Genomic DNA, 24,835 nt, shown 5'->3' with positions numbered 1-24,835 from the left:
TAGTTTATTCAAAATCCAAAAAGGTTAACCACCTCTTCATGAGTTTTGTGCTTTTTGTTTGATAAGTTATTTTTTTCTCTAAAGAACTTTGTAAAAGCATACACTTAATGTACTCCTATGATACACTGAGAATTCATTAATGGACACAGTGATACCTGTTTTGGGTTGTTAAAGGTACATTCAATCCGTCTTTCATTTGCACATAATGAGAATAAAGACATACTATAACAGGAATATATTTTTCAGAGCGAGGGGCTTACATAACTAGAATACATTACAGTTCTGTACAAGAGCAGACATTTTTGTGCATGCAAACATAGTCAAGGAGTTGAGATTACAGATACAGAAGGGTTTTCATAGAATTCGAAACATTCTTGTCTTGAATCATTAAAAAAGTGTGATTTAATGTAATTAATATAATCCTGTTCATGTTCACAAGGGGCCAAAACCTTTATCCACTGCATCTAGTGCAAGCTAGAAACCATAATTAAAAGTATACCAAATGAAGATCTGTACAAGAATAGAAAGCCTTATACAGATTAGTTTCAGCCACACAATGAAAGGTGACAGAAAAGTTTAGATGAAACAGGTATATGGTAAGCAAAAGAGATACATTAAAAAAGCTAATAATGGACATCTGTTGTAAAAAGTTTACTGCAATAAGTAATTAGTACCAGAAAAATGTGATTTTGGGAAAAACTATATATGATATAGAAATATTAAGGAAAGGGGACTAGAGACTGTGGGGAACAGCCCGGATACAGACAGGTAGATATTGTTGGTTTAAACCCACACATGTTTATTTACAATATTTATATTACAAGTGCACACACAACCCAGTGCCGCAGCATCAATCACCCTCAGTCTAGGCCCTTCCAATGCCTCTCTCTCTCTTCAGGCCTGCCTCCACTCCTCTCTTCCGAGCTCCGTCCTCTTCCACCCGACTCCAGCCTTCGAATGGAGAGAGGCGGCCCCTTTTATGTTCACCCGGACGTGCTCCAGGTGCCTCCTGATAACCTTCCGGCGGTCCTCCCAGGTGTGGAGGAAGTGCTGGCTGTGCACCCGGAAGCACTCTGAGTGTCCCTGGCTTCCCCCCAGCACTTCTGGGTGTGGCGGAAGTGCTGAGGGCCAGGGCTCCACAGGCATCGGGGCGCCCCCTGGTGGTGACCATGGGCCCTTATAGGGTTGAGCTTCTAAGCTCTGTTACCATGGTCCCCAAAGCCACCAGGGCGGTCGTCCCCTCGTGGTCTGAGGAGCCATAAGCCCTCCTCCGGTCCTTCTGGGCGTCCCAGCTGGGTACCACCCCCAGCCGCTTGCCACAAGACACAGCAGTCTGTAGCTTTTAGAAGCAGAAGTAGAATTTGGTAAATATGAAATATGAGATATTGTTTTACCATGAAACAAATTTGATATGATCAATAATTAAGATCATGGGTATAATATATGACAAAAAGGAATATGATTAAGATGATTAAGGGATATGATTTTTTTTTGTGTTTTCTGTCCTCCCTGGCCATAGGACCTAAGTTTTATTATATGTTAATTAGTGTTGCCTAATTTTATTTTCTTATATATTTTGTCTTTTTTCTGTTTCTTCATCCTGTAAAGCACTCTGAGCTACATCATTTATATGAAAATGTGCTATATACATACATGTTGTTGTTGTAGTGACTAATAAACTCTTAAAACATTAGTCACTCTTTAAAAACAAAAAAGATAATCACAATGTCAATTAAAATCAGTAGACTATATTTCTGCTAAAAAACATTGAACAGCTATAGCAAACTTAGATAAAATGTATGAGTATCATAGGTGGGTGAAAGATCAATACTGTAGATTAGTGCAATATTTGCCATTGAAATATGTTATTTTACTCAGAGGAGTTTTTTATTTGTTAATATTTTCAGCATTTGTAGACATTGGGATCACTGCAGCAGGGTTGACATTTGAGGAGCTGTGAGAATGTAGAACCTACATACGTATTTACATGGTGCTTGGCTTTCAAAATACATTAGTGTAGATGGCTTCCACAAACATTAGAACTGCTGCAGAGATCCCTATAGCACAATGTTTGTCAACATTTAAGTGAAGTGATTGGGTTTATTTTTCATAGTGTTAACAGCAAACATAGAGCCTAATTCAAAACATGGCATTTGTAAGAATAATCATATTAAAATTATGTACCCTGGGATTATAAAATCAGTATAAAATCAATTACAGAAATAAGACAACATAATGCTATTTCTCAAATTCCAACAAAAAGGAGCAATTTTAGGCTCAATTTGACTCAAATTGACTGCACATGAACACGATTCCAAAAGTGTAACTTAGAGGGTTTGATAGTTGTACAAGGCATAATAAATTTCTCATATTTTTAATATTCTAAAAATGTAAATCTGAGAGGTGCTGATAGCGCAAATTTCTGTAATTGCTGAACTATTCTGGCCAACTTTTATTACAGAACTATTTTTAAAGTGTTTTTTAACTTGTAGACATCTACTATGTTAATAAAATAATGGAATATAAATGTGTTTTTCTTATATAGAGTAAGCTTTCAGAATAATTCATAATTATTTTATCTGACATTCTGAATTTCCAGCAATTGCTATATCACATATAGTCTGATGATAATTTATACACTCAAGCTTTAGTGGAAATTGTATAGCAAGTTTATTCACCTGCTTAAATAAATAGGTACAATTTCTTTAGGCGTTCTACGATTAAATAGAGAAGATAACTCCAAGGAATAGTGAACATGCTTTAGCACTTACCAGCAATGGTAAGTACACTTATACTCTATGTGTAATTTCTAGATAAAACATTGGTAGTTTTTTTTTCATCAAGAACTAATATTATTGGTGACAATTGTGGTGTAATGCACCTGAAACTTCAGACCTGGAGGTTACAGATTCAGATCCAACTACTAACATGTTGTGACCACGAGCAAGTCACTTAACTTGCCTGTACTGCAACTGAACAAATAAAAGGAATGTAACAAATTGTTTCAAGTCACCTTGAGTAAAAGCATCAGTCAAATATTAAATAATAATGATATTATTAGGTCACTGGATCTACTTACTCTGCTATACACAATTGTCGACAAGTAAAACATTCCTGCATTAGACCAATTCCTGCTTTTCCTAGCGACATGGATTTTATTGACTGCAAAATAAAACTTATAGGAAAGTGTATTCCTTTGAATGAATCAGGTAATCAGTAGAAATAATGTAAATTTTATGTATATTAGTATCATTACTAGATATTTATAATTTTCATTTTACATCGTTCACTCAAGTATATTTCTTTTTATGATTTTCATCAGTTGCATATAGACCACTTGCAAAGTCTGCATATGCCAATGTATATGCACTGCAGTGCTTGACATGTACACACTATACATATGTGCCAGTACCCTATGTGTTACACTAATATATCAGCGTGAATAGCATGAAGCAGTTGCTTTGAGTGTTGCAACACAATTTCTGTGGCTTACTCATTATAAATTCAAGAGCCATGATCTGAGGCCGACAGTGGTGTATTGAGCAATTTGAAATTGGGGGCTATTAGTCCCACCTGTAGTTTTCAGTGCCCCCGGGGGACAGAAGGTCAACAGCGCTGGGACTAGAGCACATAACCAAGGTGAGAACCATTAACTAAGATGGCAGTAGTCAGCAGCAAAAACAAAAACAAAGAGATAACAATTGAGCTTTGCAATTTCCTTGAGCATCAGCACACTTTCTCTGTCCATTTTACAATGTGATCAAATCTCCTTTTTGCTGCCCATGACACCACTCTATTTTCAGTTACATGTCCACCCTTTTGGTTTTTTGTGCATGTGGCCTGTCAATCACTTCTGCTGCAGCTTTTATTTGCATAAAGCCCTCTTGATTTATATTGGATCAGCTCAAAAGAAACTGATTTACTACAAATGGGGGAAAATGTTTATTAGTAGACTAATTTCTGTTCGTCAACAGCTTGGGATTGGTTAGTTGGCAAGGCAGAAAAGGAAGGCATGAAAGAAAAAGAAAAAAAGAATTTGAGGGGCATGTGAGGAGGGGGCGTGCTGGCGTGGAGAGAGGGTGCGTGGGTTTTTTTTTGTTTCATGATTGTGAAAGTAAAACAACGAGTTAAAAAAAAAAAAACGACAGACGCAGGTTGAAGTGGCAGTTGGCATACTCTGCTAGAGTCAAGAAAGAAAAGAGCTTCTTAAACAGACCAGAAATATTCAGTTTTGGGCAGTGTGCTTTAAGGAGTTCAAAACACTGCAAGGAATGGTGCATCTTCATTTACTTGGACTAGATGCAGCTTGTTGGCAACAATAAGGCTGTAAGTAAAGGATTTTCTTTCTTTGTCATTTCATCTGAGCTCCAAAGCATTAAAATGATTGGTAGCTACCACAAACTTTAAACATACCAGTCACTTTACTATTATAATACGATAAATGCATTTATATACTGCTCAAAAAATTAAGGGAACACTTAATCATCACAGTCTAACAACAAGTCAGTTAAGCTTCAGTGATATTAATTTGTCCAATTAGGAAGCATAAGGGACTGTGAATCAGCTTCACCTGCTTAGGTGCAAATTAATGTGGCAACAGGCGCACCATAGAGGCAAGCGCAAGACAACCCTGGAAAAGGGAATGGATTTGCAGGTGGTGACCACAGATAATTGCTCTCTCCTTATCCTTCCTGATTGAATCCTCTAGTTTTGCATTTTGCTAGGGTCCTTGGCACTACCGCTAGCATGAGGCATTACCTGTAGCCGATTCAGGATGCACAGATAGTCCAGTTTGGATGGGAAATACACATCCATACATGGCGTTGCAAGAAGGTCTCAAGAGCATGGAGGATATACTGTATATATATATATATATATATATATATGTATATATATATATATATATATATATATATATATATATATATGTATATATATATATATATATATATATATATATATATATATATACTAGCTGTGTAAGCCCATGCTGTAATCGTCAGGAAAAAGAAGTGAAATCTAGAGATGTCAGGTAATTGAAAGGAACTTATCTGTGCATCTGTCTCCTAGGAGGTTTCGTTTTGCCGATGTGCTTGCATCATTTGTGTATTAGCGGCTAAGTGACTGTCTTTCTTCGGAGGTTTTGTTTTGTCAACATGCTCGCCTTGCTTGTGTATTAGCGGTGGGAGTAGAAGGGAAAAGGGATACTGTTTTTCCAATGTTAGTGGCTAAGTGACTTTGTCTTTCTTCTGAGGCTTCGTTTTGCTGACGTGCTGGCCCCGCTAGTGGTATTAGCGGCTGAGTGAGTTTTCTGTTTCCTTGGAGGTGGAGCTCTTACCCCGACTCCACCTCTCACTTCCGTGCAGGACAGACACACATACTTCCATGCATCGACGTTTATATATATATAGTGGCAATTGTGCTATATAGGCGTCAACCCGACACAGATTGACAACGGAGTCACGTGTAAAATTAACAAAAAGAACTATTTTTCTTCTTTAGCCATGGGGCACATCTTCGCCATGTCCCACAGGCCCAACACAGTCCCAAAACACCCCAAACCACACTTTTCTTCCTCCACTACTCCTCCCAAGTAGCTGCTGATGCTGCTGCTGCTACTGCTACTGCTGCTGCTGCTGCTGCTGCTGCTGCTTCTTCTTCTTTGTCGTCATTTCGACTCTGGCGCCTAGAGTAGTGGCTGCCAGCTACTTTTATAGCAACCCCGAAGTTCGGCAGGTGCTCGTTGACCTACTTCAGGCTGCACTTCACATGGACTCGTTAAGCCATGCAGCTCCCACTGGCGGTGGCCATGGAGCCCAACAGGGACGAGCTCCAGTGTTCCACCATTGTGGCCCCGATGCAACCCAGGGGAGCTGCCCCCAAATGTTCCGGGGGATGTAGTGTGCATCCCATGGCTGCTCCCCTGTATCCAGTATCAAAGGGGCGTCCCGTCCGGCCATGGGTCCCGGCTGTCTGCCATAATATATATAATAAATGAGAATTTTTCTCTGGAGACTGGAGGGGTGTTAGTTCCGACATTTGCCTTTAGGTGCATGTACTGAACTGCCCTCTGCATCCTTTGGCCAAGCAGAATTCTTGCTCAAGCGTGCTCAAGTGATTACGTGATGCAGTGAGGAGAAAAACCCGAATTGTGGCGAATTGGTGAGTGGATTCTGCATCACGACAATGCTTCCACCCACACAGCATTGAGTGTGTGCCAGTTTCTCATGAAAAACGGGATGACAATGGTTTCCAACCACCCCTCCCCCGACTCCCCAGATCTTCCACCCTGAGATTTTTTCTTATTTCCATGCATGAAGAGGGACCTTAAAAGAAAGCGTTTTGAGAAGGTATTGAAAGTTAAGAAGCAAATGACAGAGGCATTGAAGGTATCGATTTGTAAGATTGTCACCAAGACCGGAAGTGGCATCATCATTGGCGCTGGAACCGAAAGCGACGTCATTAGTGGTGCTGGAACCCTGTGGGATTTTCCGTGAATGGTCTGCAAGAGATTGAGAGAGACAGTCAGCGCACCCTGCCACCACCTGGTCTGGCGTGGACTTACTATCATTTAGGTCCTTTGGCTGTCTCCCAATTTGCAGCTGTGTGACAATATACAGTATATAAACATTTTTTTCTTCTCTTTATCGTCTTACCTAATTAAAGAGTTATATCAAAGTATGGGCAGCATGGTGGCGCATTGGTAGTGCTGCTGCCTCGCAGTAAGGAGACCTGGGTTTGCTTCCCGGGTCTTCCCTGCGTGGAGTTTGCATGTTCTCCCCGTGTCTGCGTGGGTTTTCTCCAGGCACTCCGGTTTCCTCCCACAGTCCAAAGACATGCAGGTTAGGTGGATTGGTGATTCTAAATTGGCCCTAGTGTGTGGTTGGTGTGGGGGTGTGTTTGTCCTGCGGTGGGTTGGCACCCTGCCCAGGATTGGTTCCTGCCTTGTGCCCTGTGTTGGCTGGGATTGGCTCCAGCAGACCCCCGTGACCCTGTGTTTGGATTCAGCGGGTTGGAAAATGGATGGATGGATGGATGAAGCTTTTAAGTAAAAGTGCAAATAATGAAATTGAAAAAATTCCAAAAAAAAAATAAATTTTAATTGTATATCTGATTAACCAAACACAGGGGTTGGTAAACGAAGTGAGCAGATGGCGAAACTCGCTAGTATGACATAAACTTGTTTTTGTTGTTAAGGAGCTTGGAAAAGTATTGTCTTTATGTGAGCAATATAGTCCAGTTTGCACGTTCTCACCATGTCTGCATGGGTTTCCTCTGAGTTCTCTGATTTCCTCCCACAGTCCAAAGACATGCAGGTTAGGTGCATTGGCGATCCTAAATTGTCGCTTGGTGTGTATGTGTGCCCTGCGATGGGCTGACACCCTGCCCAGGGTTTGTTCCTGCCTTGCATCCTGTGCAGGCTGGGATTGGCTCCAGCAGACCACCGTGACCCTGTGTTAGGATATAGCAGGTTGGAAAATGACTCATATTAAAGTACATTGCTGTTTGGATTTGGATTGAAGAATGGAATGCCTACAGAATAATTCATGACAAGCTAGTGTTTTTTTTGTTTGTTGATGAAGTTATTTTACTTGAGAACGCGGATATGCTTTTGGGTATATCTTTTACCTTTTTGTTTAGCAGAAGCCCGTCTTTAGGCCATTTATTTGTAGATGTTACCGTCACTTTTACTATGCAGTAGGAGTAGAAGAAAAATTAGTCAGTTCCTTTTACATAAGGCAAAAGTGAGAGGATCACACTTCCAAGATGCTAATTTATAATATGCATTAGAGAGAATTTTGGAATATTGTAGTAGAATTGGATATAGCCAAATTTAAACAAATTTTTGCTTGTGTTCACTATAGCCAGGAACACACTGGACTATATTTATTTATGGGTACTAGTTTAGTAATCTGATTGTTTCTGATTTTTCCCCTTTTCCATTGTAAAAATGAATTATAGTAAGTATGGTAAAGATCAGTTGACCATAATTCATTTCATATTAAATGCAAATTCATCTTGAATTAACACTATGTCCAATCCTTCTGGAGAACTATGAAATCAGTCAGTCAATTATATATTTGTGACTCTGTGTGGCATCTTAAGGGTTTACTTAGGGACGTCATTGATAAATTCTTGACAAATGATAAAGAATCTTTGGGCCTTCTCTCTATATTTAAAAAGAAATCCTGGAATGTAAATGCAAGGCGATGATACGTGATCTTCTCTGAAGTTTTTGAAAGACATTTTAAAGACCCGCGAGATAAAAAAGACTGACAACAGAGCGTCTTGCAGAGACGTGGAACATAAGATTCTTGCAGGACATGCCCTTCTTATAAAATAAGTCCACAGACAGCCAGCAAAACATTCAGTCATGTGAAGTCACGTGGCACACACAGATCCTGTGCCTTTAGCAAAGAAGAAAGAGCAGCGCAGAGAAAAGAGACCCAAGGCGCGATACATATGCAGAGAAAGGTACAGAATGTGAAAGCAGTAACAGGCAAAAGTATTGTAGCGTCCCAGCCAAGCTGAAGCCTTTTTTGTTTTAAGTGACTGTTAGGTCCAATCGAGGGATGGCAGAGTACAGCACGGCAGACTGATAGCTGGGTGCTGATTGATGCGGTAAGGGGAGGCGAGACCCGTGGGAGGAGGGGTTGGAGAGGGTGCTAGAAAGTTGTGTTTGGGGTTACGCAGTTGGCGATTGTTCAAGTAAAACTTTTGTAACACTTTATTACGTCAGTCGCTACAGTATCAAAAAAAAAGATAGCACATATCGCATTGACGCAAACAAAAGGAAATTAGTTTAAGTCAGAGAATTTCAAAAACTGGGTTTAACTCACATGAATTTATTGGTTGCTTTGCAAAAAAATATATTAACTTCTGATGATATGGATCATTTTGTCTGTGCTGAAATTCCAAACAGAGAAAACAATCCTAAATTATGGTACAAAGTTATTACACACTTGTCTCGTAGACCTCATTTAAAAGATTCAGCATATTGGTACAGAAAAGATTCCAACTATTGTTTTTACAGAAGTTCTGAAATAAAAGTGAAACTAATGAAATAGCAACAATTCAAAGAAAAAAAAAAATCTTACAAGTGTGTATCCGGAAAACGAAACACGGGGGTTGGCAAGCGAAGCGAGCAGGGGGCAAAGCCCCCTAGTTTCTTAAATAGAAAATTAGATTTTTTTTTATAAAATTTGAAATTGGATAGGACATTCTCCTCTTCCCTTGTTGTGGATAGATTAGTATTTTTCCAATTAAAGTTAAGAGGAAGATGGAGCAAAGCAGCATTAGATATCCATACACAATATTATTCCGGGTAATATTCTAAACTCTTCTATAAATGGATTGGTTTTTTTTTTTCCCAGTATGACCTGAGTAGGGAACAGTCCCAAAACACATGACAGAGTTAGGAAGGTTACCAAGAACAATTAGGGTCTTGGCTTGGGTACAGTTTAGGTTAATCTAAACTCAGACAAGTATGTGCAGAGTACTGCTTTTAGTTGAATTACTCCATAGTTTGTAAAGTGCATCTTATCACTGGCTATTGTGTTTTATTTTTTTTTACCTTAACTTTTAGTTGAAAGGTGTATTTCCCTAATAGTTCATAAAGTCATCAAAAGAGATTTGTTTTTTTTTTTTCAAAAAAGTGGTGGAGTGCAGAGATACTGCAAGGTGGTATAGATTCTTTTTACCACTGATCTTAAATGAGTGTTCAGATAAGCCCGATAAGTATTATTAAACAAAATGTCTCACTTACATAAAATAAACGAAATGGGTTGTGGAAAGATTTAATTTAAGACACATTGTAGATATTTGAGAGGTGCAAATGTATTATCATTATACATTATACACAGCTTTAGCTAATGGATTTAAGCAATTCTACCTAAGATTTGAGCGCACTGAGCATGTGCAATACTTGAAGCAGAAAGTGTCTGATAATGGGTAGATATAACTTGTTCAAAGCAATATAAATAACTTTTTTAGAAAACTATAAACAAAGTAAACCCTGGCCATGTAATGTTAATTAAAGATTCTTGAAATCTTATGCAGAACTGTTGAGCCCCATTTTTTTATATATTTTTTAGGCTAAAGTAAAAACAAAAACCATAAAACCTTAACTAAGTTCTGACCAGAGACTCAGACATGACTGGTGATGAATTGATTTGCAAAATGTGCAAATTAGAAACTAACAGAGACATTTCAGTTGTCTACCAAGCTAATAAAAGGAGAGAGGACCCTATTTTTACTTTGCTTAATCTATTGTATAAACATTTGGGTGCCAATACTCCAAGTTGTTGACTTCTTATCAGCTTTTAATATCATTGAGTCCCACCATCATCATATTAAAGATTTAAATTTGTACCCTACCTTTGAACTGTTGCAGACTGATGTTTATAAAGAAAGGACTCAAGTTCAACAAATGTTTGTCTGTCTGACATGCTGTTCTCATCAAAAGGTGTGTTCCTTCACCTCTTTTGTAAATTCCGTACACTAATGGTTGTGACAATCAAGTTGAAAACAGATAATTCTTAAAATCGACCATTGACTCAATAATTACATGCCTGACTATTGAGAATGTAATTAGTCAAGGCCTTTTGATATATGATTTTGTTAACTGGATACATGAGCCTTATCTACAACTTAATGTTACAAAATCTAAAGAACTAATAATTAGTTTTAGAGAAAACACCATTTGTCCACAAGAAACATTTATAAACAACTAAGAGGTTGTTGAAATTAATTTCTTGGAACAATCAGGGACTCAAAGCTGACTTTTTATCTAAATACAGCAGTCATCTGAAAAAAGGGACAACAGCACCTATTACTACCTATGGAAGATGAGCTTGAATTCCAACATTGTCCAGTTTTTTTGTAAATGTTACATTCAATCTGTCTTAACTTGTGGTCTTCTGGTTTGGTTTGGAAATTGCAATGATAGCAACAAACCTAGGACAAATCATACTGTACAGTGGATCTGTAAGGTTCCAACTATAAAATCTAACAGACCTATTTAATAACCAAGTATTTCAGAGAGGAACATATATTTTCTCGGGCAGAGCTTACACACTACATTTACAATTCCAGTTGTTGCCATTAGATTACAGGTTTAAGTGTCCCAAGTATGAGAAGCAACCAGTTCAAATGCTCCTTCATCTCAAATGAACAGCTTTAATTCCAATCAATCATTGGTCAAGCCTTAATATTGTTTTAATTTTATATGTAATGTATATAATTTGATATTATATCATAGGTACTGTATTATGTTCATTACTGTATTTGATTTATTAGACTAGATTATAAACTTAATCCTATGAGGAAATTCAGATGCATACAGCAGCAGATCATAAAAAAACAGGCGCACAGGACAGTTAATACAGCCAATCAATCAATCAGTTAATCAATTGGTAAGTAATAAATAAATAAATAATGAGTACAGAAAAGAAAAAGATCAGCATAGGTGTTTCTTAGCACACTGTAGCGGAATGAGCCTGGGGCTAAAATTGTTCCAGGAGACCACCCCCTAGAGGGGATGGAGAGGATTTTTCATGATGACATCCAATTTTGTCCATCATATTTTCCACAACCGCTTCCAGCATGTCCAGGGTTTGCCATGTACTGGAGCAGGTTTTCCATATAAATTTGTTCAGGCATTTGAGTTCAGGTTCCTTCCCTAGGAGACTGTAGCATGCAATGCCACACTGACTACTATGGGGTGGTAGAACATTTCCAGCAGCTTGCTGCATACAGTACAGTACATGAAATTACACAAGTCTCCTTAGCAAGTACAGTCTGCTCAGGCCCTTCTTGTACAGTAATATTGTGTTATCATACCAGTCCAGTTTGTTGTTTATGTGAACCCCCAGGTACTTGTAGATCTGTGCCACTTCCACATCCTCCCCCTGCATGGTTACTGGTCTCATAGGCTTCTTGGCAAGCCAGAAATCCACCACCTCTACAACCTTACTGTACTCTGACTCCTCTCCATTATTAATGTAGCCTGTGTTGGACAAGTTATCCGAGAATTTCTGTGGACAGGACGCGTTGGTACTATACTGTAAGTTTGTTGTGTTGAGGGTAAACAGAAAGGGGAATGGGACAGGACAGGACAGGACAGGACAGGACAGGACACACCACCATTTCTGACATACTGCCCCTGAGCTTTACAAACTGCTGTTTGTTGTTCATGTAGTCAGTGATGCAGAAGATTGTGGGGTTGTCAAGATATAAAACCTTGATCTTTTTCCCTAGTCGATGAGGCAGATTGGTGTTTAAAGTACTTGAAAAGTCAACAAATATTATCCTGACTGTGGTACCGGCTTTATCCAAGTGGGAGTAGGCTCTGTGGAGTATGTAAATGTTGTCTGATAGGCAAACTGCAGAGGATCCAGATGTTTTAAGACCAGCCTCGCAAAAGTCTTAATGTATGAAGTAAAAGCAACTGGTCTGAAGTCCTTGAAATAACTGGAGTGCCCTTTTTTCTGGCTCTGCGACCACAAAGGATGTTTTCTTCAATGGGGGGATCCTTCTGTAAATTCAGGAAAAGGAAGGACAGGTGCTGAAGGACCCAGCAGAACTTGCTTGCACATGTTTTCAGCACCCTGGAGCAGTTGCCTTGTTTATGAAGAGTTTTCCTAGCTCTGTCCACACTTGATTAGCAGAGACTCACACTCTAGGGAGTGGAGGGGGGGAGGGCTGGAGGCCACAGGTATGATGTCATTGTAGGGAAATGCAGGGTACCAATGGCAGTTGGGATTCCAGAAACTCCTCAGCCTTCACAAAGAGGTTAGCAGTGTTGGGAGAGGGCTATACTGACAAGAATGAGGTAAACCTGTTGAGGAACAGGCTCAGTTAATTAGCTCTGTTCATGTTCCCTTCCTCTGCATGTTTTACAGCCTGCTTGTAGCTAGTGATAGTCCGCATCACATTCTACACCTACAGTATTTTGTGTTGTTTTGTTGTAACCTGTGTTCAAGTTTGTCTCTGTAGTAGTAGTTTCCCCTCATGGAGCTGCTTCTTCAGTTTTGACTCTGAACCCACTTGATTTCATTCTTATCTCCACACCTGAATCTTCTTCATATTCAGTAAGGCTTTCAAGTCTTTTGTGATCCATAGCTTGTTGTTGGGGAAAACAGCATACTGCCTTTTTGGGGACTGTATTATCCACACAAAACTTAGTGTAGTCTGTGATGCAGTGGCTTGGACCCTCAATGTCCTGGCTGTGTGACTCACAAACGTATTTGTAGAAAATGATGTTTGATGTGTATGTTTTTGTTTGCTGTGTTTTTTTATGTGATATTTTAGTCTCCCTGTATACACTTTACTGACAAATATTTTCCTTTTGAATATTACTTTTGAATTTAATTAGAATAAATTTGAATTGAATATAGGAATGTATGAAGGTCTCAGTACAAAAAATCCACCATATATTGAAAACATTTTAAGTTGAGCACAGTTTAAAAGATACTTGTTATGCATGGATGCAGTTGAGATTAACACTTCAGACTTGGATTGTCTTCTATGTTGGTACCATATTTTTGGTATTTTTTTTAACATTTTGCTACTGTCTCCCCTTTCTATGACCAATATCATATAATATATACTCAATTCCAGGCATAATGCATAACCAAAATGAATGTACTGGAAGAGTTGTTTGCAGTTTCAGGGTTTTAGATTAATTTCAAACTTGTTTTTGCTTAATAGCCTTGTATGCCAGCTTAATTTTGATCAATTTTTTTTAAATTGTGTCTCCACAGTTTGTATACTTACGAATCATAGTTAAACAAATAATTTAATGACCTGTTAGAATTTAACTTTAAGAACCTGGTTAAATATTTTAAACAATACCTCCTCAACTGGTGATGTCTTCATCGCATAGAAAAGTAAATAGTGTTAAAAATAATACCTACTTTTATGTCTTTTTGAGTAAGGTCCTATACAAATCAATTCTTCTAAAATCTGGGTGTAATTGGAATAGAGAGAATCCACTGCCAAAAAAGAGATTGTTTTCTATTACTAGATGAGAATATACGTACTGTAGTATGTTAGTGGTTCTGAAGTTCATTCCTGCAACCCTTCACCCACCATTGGCTGCAGATTCTTACCAACCCAATTTCACAATCAGTGAGTCATTTTCTCTTTAACTGATCTCATTGTTTTATTAACCGATCTTTTCTCCCTTCTCTAATTTTGCATTCAGAAAAGTACAGTAGTTTGAGATTTACATGTATAAGCAATTAAGAAATATTTGTCTTTTGTGAGCACATCTCCATTGTCTTTTTAATTTAGTTTTTCTGTGGAGTTTGCTCATCTTATTTTATGTGAATACTGGAAATTTATAAAGAGCAGACCAGGCACCAATATAAACAGCACTGAATGCTAAATTGTAACCATCTATCATACATAAATTCATGCTTCATTCAGTAAAAATTTAGCATAACCAGTTTGTTGAATTATGACAATAACTGACTGCATAGTTGCTGGTCGAAAAGATAAATTAGTTAAGATGAAAATCTGTATCCACAGGGCACCCCAGGACTAAACTCAAGAACCACTGTACTCATCTCGCTTAGCCTCCTTCATATGCACACAGAAAGATGGCTCTAACACCACTCTGTGTTCCTTCAGTTGTGTGTCTGACTCATTACAATGTGGTTTCTCATTGCTCCTGACTCCTGACATTACTGGCACCTCCTCGATCTCTCTTCTCAGCATGAAGGCTGATCAGGTTCCCTCCATTTATGCAGATTGTCTCCAATATGTCCTTAAGTTCACCAGCTTGGTTGTCTATTTCTACTGTCATGGAACCCACTAAATTTAGCATTTTGTCACTCCCACCTGTAAGTATTGGCCCATTACCCTGCCTTTGCTATTCTCAGTGCTTATATTTAAGTTGCCTGCTGGATGATGTGTTTTCAGAAGGTTTTGGAAAAGCGTTCTATTTCTTTTCCGAGCATTCGCTGTCACTACACATAGCTGGCTCCCCCCAGTTTGTAAGTGCTTAGTTTACCTGCTGCTACAATAAGTTTTAGTCCTGCAGTATGTAATAGAACTTATTTTTACAATAAGGAGATCAAAATTGCAAAGCATGTCACATATGGCCTAAAAATGTAAGTATCATATGTATAGGTTTGTACACCAGCAACTTACTAATTAATTCAGTTGCTTTAGTATGTTGTTTGGATGTAGAGAATGGGCACTGTGCTTGGGCTGCAATATTTTTATTAAGGTACTAGGGGGATCCGCCCCCTGCTCGCTTCGCTTGCCCACCCCTGGGTTTGGTTTACCGGATATACAATTTAAAAAGATTGTTATTTTCATGGGAATTGTTACATATGCATTATTTTCACTTTTGCTTTTAAACTTTTGTAAAAACAATACTTGTCCTTTATTTCTGGTCCCAGGTGTGGTTAAATGTTTCTCGCAGGATGTATAATGCTGCTCGTGTTGTGAAGGGGGGTGGCTGAACGCATGCTAAGGAGATGCTGTCGGATCATCTGCTGTCTTTCTGCTGCTGCTGGCAAGCTGTGTGTTCTGTTTGTCGTGCTGCACGTTGATCATTTTAAAGCCTGTACAGCAGCTGTCCTTTTGCCACTCCATGTCTCTGCCGCTCCCGTTGTGAAGGGGGGGCTGAATACAATGGTCTTTGTTTTAAGAGCTGAGAGCACATGATGTCTGTCTACCAAAAGCATTCCATCAACTGCTTGGTTAGATGTCCGTGAACTTGTTTTAAATGTCGTCTTACTGCCTTGTCTCATGTGACATTAAAGTGTCTCTCGCAGGACATCAGATTGTCTTCACGTGACGTTAAAGTGTCTCTCGCAGGACGTCAAATCGTCTTCCGAGAAGATTACGTCTCGTCTCCCTAGTCTCCCTCCCAGGATTTTTTTTTATAATAGAGAGATAATTTTCATCTCCTTCCACACTATCAATTATATGTGATGTTACCTTCTGTATGGAAATCTTGACATTATTTACTGAAAACTTTATTTGGTACACATTTACAAAGTATTTGTTCTGTCAATGTTTCTTTAAATTATTTTGCTGACTGTATCTGCCAACCAAGATAATTTATTATCTCCTACAATTTTAAATATAAGTTTATCTATCTATCTATCTATCTATCTATCTATCTATCTATCTATCTATCTATCTATCTACCTATCTATCTATCTATCTATCTATCCATCCTTGTAGAACTGCACTTGGAAAGAAATGTCATTGTTCAAAAAAAGGTGTGTACACCATAACGTAAGTTTTATTTTTACCTTTAGTACAGTTCTTCAGTTACTTGGAAATTCTACTGCCTCTATGTCATTCATAGTTTCACAATAAGTTTGTCATGGTTTCTTATATTGACGTTAAAAGAGGCCAGTAGTTAATAATTTTCTTTAGAGGTTAAACATAGTCTAGTTTAAAGATTTCAAAATATTGACAATTTTTTGTTGATGTAATTTGTGGGCAGAAAGGTTCATTTTTATTTATAGTAGGGTTATACATTTGAAGAAGAGCAGACAGTCATTTAGTTAATTTAAAAGCCACTGGAAAAAATATTTCTTTTTTGTGAATCCTGGACAATGTTTTTATTTTCCCATTAGGTTTGTCATGCCTCATGAAAACTGTTGTAATGTTTTGTGTATTTTATTTATTCAAGTGATGCACTGAATTTTTGGGGAAAAATAGTCTTCCTACTGTCCTCAATAGAAAAAGAAAAATCCATACAGTTATTAAAATGTTACAAAGTGAAAACTGATCAATGTTAGGAAAATGATATTTAGATCAGTAAAACTTGGATCTGTACTGAAAAAGTTATTGAGGCATTATTTTGTTTTTTATGTAATATGGTAGAATTTAGGAAATACAGTATCTCTAAAACTCAACACACAACTCTGGTCATTATATTTTAGTAGATTGTTGTTTGCTTGTGGTAACTTAATAATATTTGCCAATGCTTTCTTTGCTAAGTTTTCTTATACACTTCACAAGAGTCATCCACCTGAAGCTAAGCATGTTTGGACTTGGCTAGTACTTGGATCAGAGACCATCTAGGAAAAGCTTGGGTTGCTGCTGGAAGAAGTTTTTTTTTGAGTCCAGAAAGAGGCACTTAACTTATGGTCTGAATGTGGATCCCAGTACTCTAGTACAGTGATAGGGACACGGTGCTGTAAAAATGTTGCCGTCCTTGAGATATAAAATCAAGGTCCTGACTCTGTGTGGTCATAAAAGATCCCAGGGTATCCTTCGTAAAGATCAGAGGGTATCCCGATATCCAGGCTCAATTGCCCTGCATAGCCTAGTCTTTCTGGTCTCCTAATTATCCTCTGTGTCTAATTGGCCATCTCTCTCACCACTTCACCACCTAATAGCTCATGTGTGGTGAGCATACTGACGCAAAAATGCCTGCTATCGCATCATCCAAGTGCATGCTACATTCCCCACTCACTATGACTCACTAGGCTCCCCATTCACTATGAAAAGCATTTTTAATAGTGAGCAAAATTCTATATAAATGTAAAGATTATTATTATTATTATTATTAACAAACAAGTTATTAATGAATATTTGTTTTTTTATCTTGATTTGACTCTGCAATGCAAGTGTACTTTTCAAATAAAACATTTCTCTTCTGTTTTTAGTTGCTGCTTATATAGTATCAGATAAATTCCTTGCCTTGATCAGCCTCAGCCGAAAGGTAAAGAATACTCACTTTTTACATTAAAAAATGTTATTTTCTGAAAAGATGTACATACTACTATTGTTCTTAGGTTTCATGAAATAAATTGTAATTGAAGCTTCGCAGGCAGCATTTCTGCTTGTAGGCAATTGGTTGGCATCTCATTTATTAAATTAGAACTGAATTTACCTCAGTAGGTAGTTTTCTATGAACTAAGCATTCCCCTGATATTCAAATACACAATCACTCTTGTTACTGTGTAATTCTCGTTTAGCAAAAACATCTACTTTCTTTATATGTTTCAGTATCAACATGATAAAACTAGGAAATGGCTTTTAGAAGATGCTGAATGCCAAAAATGTCGCATTACTTGATTTTCTGCTTAACTGTTCCCTCCATACACTTCCTGAGTATTTTCTACAGACATGTCTGTATTCTAGCCATTAAAGGTGAAATGAAGTGCAGTGGTATCTCACGGTTGAATGTATTGATTAAGAATCCTGTCAAGGGTCTGTATTATTAAAGCGGCATGATTAAAATTTGTTAATACAAAATGTATGCTGCTGTAATTTCCTTCATTTTTGCTTTTATAGTTTGATGTTAAATGTGTTCAGAACAACTAAAGGTATGTGCAGAAAGTATAACATAATTGGTAATTACTGTTTTTAAAAGTCATTCAACAAAGTATCTTTGATATGCCATACTTTTGCATAAGACTGTCTAAATATATTAAAATATATTTCAGTTTTGAAACTTTTCTGCACGAGTCATTTTTGATAATGAGACTGTATGTATAATACTATTCCTGTTTTATTTTCCTAAAACAGTACTTTGCATTTGCTGAGTAAAGGGCATTGTTTTAAGTTATTTTTAAGGCACTACTTGATAGCAAAAGCTAATTTAGTTTAGTTTTTTTTTTTTTGGTTTGTTTAGTGCATAATTGTATTCATGCATGCTGAATCTGGTGCAGTATATTAATGTCTTGTTTCATTGTTTAAGTAAAAATATCCCATATTTAACACTCTATATGCAGCTTATCGTCTATAATGAATGCATAAATGTCACTTATGAGTATTACGTAGTCGTTAATACTGTATATTATCAGCAATATACAGTATGAAGACAATCTCCACATTGCTTTGTTTACCATGTAATTACACTACTGAATGTAATGTAAATGTGTAGTTATATTTGCTACTAAAATAGACTAAGGCTTAGATGTTAGTATGCTCAGAATGATTTTAATGGCTCTAAAATAATATGAAGATCCTTTCAGTGTTTTATGATTATGTACACTCTCTTTCATATATTCTAAGACCTTGTGTAAGAGGACAGTGGTTGCAGTTAATTTGTGTAATGTCCAAGATACAATGCATCAAATTATTTGAACTCACTAAACATATACTTTACAACACACATAAAATAAAAACAAAAATCATCACCACTTGCCTTTACAACGTGTTTGACAGAACATAGCATTATGACATAGCGGCCAGAAATAAAATGTAATTTGGAAGTGCAGGAGTGCTATGGACCTTGAATACACAGTTGCCATCAGTGTCTGCACATAGTACACATATCTTCAGGTAAATAACCTCTGTCATGCTAGGAGGAAGGGTTTCCCAGTTGGATCTCTAACCTCAAGATAACCAGTGGCAAGTAGAGCAGGTTTAGTTGGGCATGGTGTAACGTAGTCCTTGGGTATATTCTGTATGCAAATGAGGTGAAGCCGATATGCCACATGCACATTAAACTCTTGCCAGTGGCTTAGCTTGACCCCTGACCCTTCCCTACTTTAATGGAATTAATTAATAACCTTTTTGGCTGTAAAATATGAAAAAATATTATTTAAACACACAGATGGACAATCTTCTTTCTCTTGTAGATACTTTATGTGATGCAGCCCATAATGTATTTGAAAGACTTAAAGGCTCATGTTTTAGCATATTGTAAAACTATCAAGCAGAATCAGATAGGTTGAACTAATTTGCTGTAGGTATAATCCATAACTTTTGTCTGTAGTCATATTATTGACCATAACCTGGATTATTGAGTTAGTAAGTGCATGGATATTTCTGTATATACATGTAAAATATTTCACAAGTATGTTATAAAATATTCTATACTTCTGTTCTATAGATATATGCAATATTCTATTTATTGCAGCAAGCAAGCAGCATGGTACTCAGGCAAAGCTGGTTGCAGCTTTTTGTTTTAACTTTATTTCATTTTGGGAAGAAGTGTTCTTCCTGTTGTTACTATGGTCAGAATTTTTTGATGTACAAGATTAGTTTCATTTAGCTTTCTTTATATTTTAGAATGATTGAAGAGGGTGGAAAACGAGGAAAGACAATGGCAGAGAAGAGGCAACTTTTCATGGAAATGAGTAAGTAGCACTAATTTAAATGTTTTGTCATTTGTGATTTTCTGCTTTTCCTATCCTAAATTTCATGGATATCAAGCTACTGTATGTTGTAAGATACCTGCACTGCCTTTGAAATTGTCTTAGTTTGCGTCTCCTGTATTAACTTTTGAGTAGGTAAGCTGGGAATGTATATACCTTTTGTACTTCCTACTCTGATGTGATGTTTAATGAAACATGAGTCACATCTAAGTGATTAAAAAGCAATCTAACAATAAAATAACAACAGTATTATTAGCTTACATTACTAACTGTGCTGTTGCAGGTAGGCTTGTATGGTGTTTGAGGATTGGATTTATATTTGTTATATTTGCAATGACTGCTCTTTGTACTGTATATTCTGTCCAGTTTCAATAGATGTGAGAAGAGAATTACAAGCAGAATGTCACAAAGCAAGGACAGGACTAGGCAGTTTCTAGGTAATTTAGAAAAACCAGCAGGCCCAGTGACTTACTTTTGTTCATTTGGTATTTTGTTCTTATCTCTCCCTTGTGTTTATTTTCTACAATGGGCACTTCTTTTGTATGGTTTGATATTCTTCGCTGCATTGTGGATAATGTCATATTTGAGTAACAAAACTCAATTTTTATGAGATTTTACTGGTCTGTTCAGTAGAACAATCACAGTCTTTATTTGAAATTCATCTGGTGAAATGCACTGAACATCAAATAATTTGTCTGCATCATCAATTACTAAGTTAAACATATATAAAATGTCACCTTTAGGATTGTTTATTGGTATTTTAAAATTCTACAGGTGTAAATGAAAAACATCTTTTACATGCACCTTAGTTATAAGAAGCACTGTTGTAAAAATACAATGCATAGATATTTGCATTTTAAGAATAAGTTCTTAAAAATTATAATTGTGAAGCAGGGGGTTATTGTGTGAGGAGCCTTATCAGAATTTGCTGATATTATGAGTGGTGTTCCACAGTGGTTGATGCTAGGGCAGCTGCTATTTTTAATATATATACTAGGGGGCTTCACACCCTGCTCACTTTGCTTGCCAACCCCTTCCCCCGGCGCAACACGCCATTGTAAAGAGGGGGGCTGAACACACCCAAAAAGAGACACAGCCGCTCCTCCGAAACCCCTGTTAAACGGTGATACAATGGGAAACAAATACAGTATTTTTTTATCCTTTTCTTTGCTCGATCAGCTGATCTGCACTTTGCTCACCTACCCCTTACCCCTAATCCAGCACTACGCTCCAATGTGAAGAGGTGGGCTGAACGCACTCCAAGGAGAAGCGGTTGCTCCTCTGAAACCCCTCTTTATCGGTGATACAATGGGAAGCCAGTAGCTGTTGTTTTTTTTACCTCCTCTTTGCTTGATCAGCCACTGGCTTGCTGCTAATGCAATCTTTACTCAGTTTTTTGATACTTTTGAATTTTCCTACTTCCATTACAGTATCTCTAACCTGCTCTGCATGTGTATCACGGGACTTGTTTCCAAAGGTTGTAAGTATGACGTGACTTGTCCGTCTCGCGGGATGTGAAAGTGACTCTCTGTCTCTCTTCAAAAGATCTCTCTTCAAAATATGTCTTTTCTAACGATAACGTTTTATTGCAAGATGAAAAGAGGGTAACAGATTGTTAGGTTATATTAGCATGATGTGTAGAGTACAAGTCCAAGGAGGTTTTTAATGCACTGGTGAGGCCTCTTCTGGAGTACTGTGTACAGTTTTGGTCTCCACGCTATAAAAAGGACATAGCAGCACTGGAAAAAATCCAGAGAAGAGTGTCTAGGCTGATTCCAGGGCTACAGGAGATAAATTATTAGGAAAGAATAAAAGAATGGAGACTTTTCAGTTAAAGAAAAAGAAAATCAATAGGAGACATGATTGAAGTGTTTAAAATTAAGGGAATTAGTACAATGGATCGAGACTGTTATTTTAAAATGAAAATGAGTACAACAAGAACATGGGACACAGTTGGAAACTTGTTAAGGGTAAATTTCACACAAACATTAGGAAGTGTTCTTTACATAGAGAACCATAGACACTTGGAATAAGCTACCAAGTAGTGTTATAGACTTTAGGGACTTTTAAAACTATAGTTGATGTGTTTTTTTAGAAAAATTAAGTTGATAGGACTGGTAAGCTTTATTGGGCAGATTGGCTTGTTCTCATGCAGATTATTCTAAAGTTCATTTATTTAACTGCTAATTTATGATATATATATTATATTCGATATACTGTATTCACGTATAAAGTATATAGTACATGGACATAAAATTGTTGGAATGTGTTTTATTTTTAATTGACATTATAAACATTTTCTTAACTTGGCAAAGTCAGCAATTACTCCATAATTTCTTTACAAGGCCGAGTTTTGCTGAAATAGATACATTGCTTCCAAGTGTCTTTCTGGGGCAATTTTTGCATGCCTTACTTAAAAACATAAGCCAGCACACTAAGTGTTTATATGAAAATCCATTAGTACAGTTTTGTGATGATGCGAATTCGCTCCACGCTCTCATTCAGCTTCTGGGAGCCCTCGAACCCAACACTGTCGGCAATGTCACCGATGAGCTGTACAGTGAGGCACAAACAGTGGAACAAGGGGATGGTGCAAAAGTGCCAAGTGCTTTTATTAAAACCAACAACAAGCAAAAACAAAGTGTCCAAATTAAAGAGCAGTGTATCAAGATCTTTTAAATAAATAATCCAGTAAAAACAGAGGTGAAAAGTGGAGGTTAAAATCCAATAGAAAAAAAAAATCTTTAAAACATCGACAAAGTTAAAACAATGGCTGGAAACTGTCCTTTGTACCACAAAGCCCAGAGCGTTCTTTTTACCTGGTGACTCCCCTGCTTCTCCCATTGGGCTTCGCAACAGGGGAGTCGCCCTACCTGCAGCTGACCTTCTTCACAGATCTCGACTGGTCTGGAGGCGTCCCGATCCCTGGCTTCAGTTCCGCTCTCTCCAGACTGAGACTTGGCTTCCTCCAATGGCCAGGACGCTCACATTGGGGAGTCCACCTTCCAAGCTTCCCTATTCCTGCTACCTTCTTGGCTTTACGTGGCCAGCCATCCTTCTTCCGGTCACTCCCGCTCATCACAATGCTCAGTGGGAGCGACCACTTCCAACTGCCCTAGGTGGCCAAACAACTCGGTAGGGCCTGCAAGCACTCGCTCACGCACCGGCTTACTTATTACTACTTCCTGCTGCCTTCTTCTCCTGCAACCTCCGTCTCTCTCTTTTCTTATTTAAAAATGAATTAATCACATATGAGACCTACCATTCTTTTGTATACAAAATATACAATACTGGAAAAGAAAACACAAGACTTTTTATTAATTGTATTCAATGCTGTAACCACTTGGCATGCTTTACTGCCATTCTTCAACACCAAATGTTCAAAATTATGATTTTGGATCTTTATGGGATATATTTATTTTCATTATTTATCATGTTTGATATTTGTCTCTTGAATCATTCACATAGTAATCCTAGGCTGTTTCTTACAAAGACAAGATTTTATCAAGGAGCTCGACAATTATGGATTTTCAGAATGGTTTACTGTTAAATGGAGGCAATGATGTTAACCTGTCATCTGTTTGATGTTTTCTTATATAGGTATACCTGTAAATGTATTTATGAACTATTTTAGGTGTTAACTTCTAAAACTATACTCAGAAATTAATTAAAGATTTTATATTTGTTCTATTTTAGGGACCCAGAATTTTGATGTAATCCGACTTTCAACCTATAGAACAGCCTGTAAATTAAGATTTGTTCAAAAAAGATGCAACCGTAAGTAATTTTTTGCACAAAGTGTAGTTGCTTTTCAATAATGCTTAAGTAGTTCCTGATTTATTCTTTATATATTCTCTTTTTTATTTCAGTTCATCTTGTTGATGTTTGGAATATGATTGAAGCCTTTAGAGATAATGGTCTTAACACATTAGACCACAACACTGAAATTAATGTTTCTCGATTGGAGACAATTATTTCTTCCATTTACTATCAGCTTAACAAAAGGCTTCCAACAACTCATCAGATTAATGTGGAGCAGTCAATCAGTCTTCTTCTGAACTTCATGATAGCTGCTTATGACAGGTGAAAAGAGGCATTGATTACTTAACAGTTACTACAACTCACAAAATTCCTGTTGCTGGTTATATTATGAAGGGCAGAACAGTAGTGCAGTGTAGCACTGCCGCCTCAAATCTCCAAGAGGCCGAGTACAAATCCAGCAGAATTTGTACATTATCCCTGTGTGTGTTTTTTCTAATTCTGTTAGTTCTCCTACCATATCCTAAACATGCACAGAGTAGGTTATTTTTTGTGCTCTAAACTGGCCTTGTATAAAGAAGTGTAAAAGTGCTATGTGAAACCCAGTTCAGGACAGGTTCCAGGTCTGTGCCCACTGCTGCTGAGTGGCTCCAACCCAGTGTAACTGTACTCTTGGGATTAAGTGAATATAGAAAATTGATGGAATGGCATTCATATTATAGTCATGTCTATTAAAGAACTGTGCAAGATTAAGAGTAAATTTTACTTAAACAAACAAACAGTCAAGCATATTTTCTTGTCCTTCAACAAGCAAAATTTCCATTCTTAATATTATACCTTCTGTGCTATGCAAATTTGTCTTATAATAAACTAAACACATTGTACTCTCCAAATTCAGTCTAACCTCAGTACTAGTTCTGTCTGCTGCTACATCCATTTTCTGCATTGCATTTTCCTTAAAGGAAAAACACTAATATAGATAAAAACATACA

At 37.4% G+C, this 24,835-nt stretch overlaps 1 protein-coding gene across 7 annotated transcripts in view; it reads left to right on the top strand.

The window, feature by feature from the left end:
- The window catches only part of dtnbb (dystrobrevin, beta b), a 219,146-nt gene that overhangs the window by 25,113 nt on the left and 169,198 nt on the right, over window positions 1-24,835 (top strand). For all 7 annotated transcript variants that reach the window (XM_039748782.1, XM_039748781.1, XM_039748786.1 and 4 more), the window contains exons 2-5: window positions 17,643-17,698; window positions 19,999-20,066; window positions 23,781-23,861; window positions 23,954-24,167. In XM_039748782.1, the coding sequence (XP_039604716.1) occupies window positions 20,000-20,066; window positions 23,781-23,861; window positions 23,954-24,167 (362 nt within the window). In that variant the 5' untranslated portion in view covers window positions 17,643-17,698; window position 19,999. The remainder of the gene's footprint in view (window positions 1-17,642; window positions 17,699-19,998; window positions 20,067-23,780; window positions 23,862-23,953; window positions 24,168-24,835) is intronic.

Source organism: Polypterus senegalus, chromosome 3 (assembly GCF_016835505.1).
Source record: "Polypterus senegalus isolate Bchr_013 chromosome 3, ASM1683550v1, whole genome shotgun sequence".
Lineage (NCBI taxonomy): Eukaryota > Metazoa > Chordata > Cladistia > Polypteriformes > Polypteridae > Polypterus > Polypterus senegalus.
Note: the sequence above shows the minus strand (reverse complement) of the source record. Positions and strands in the feature narration are given on the sequence as shown.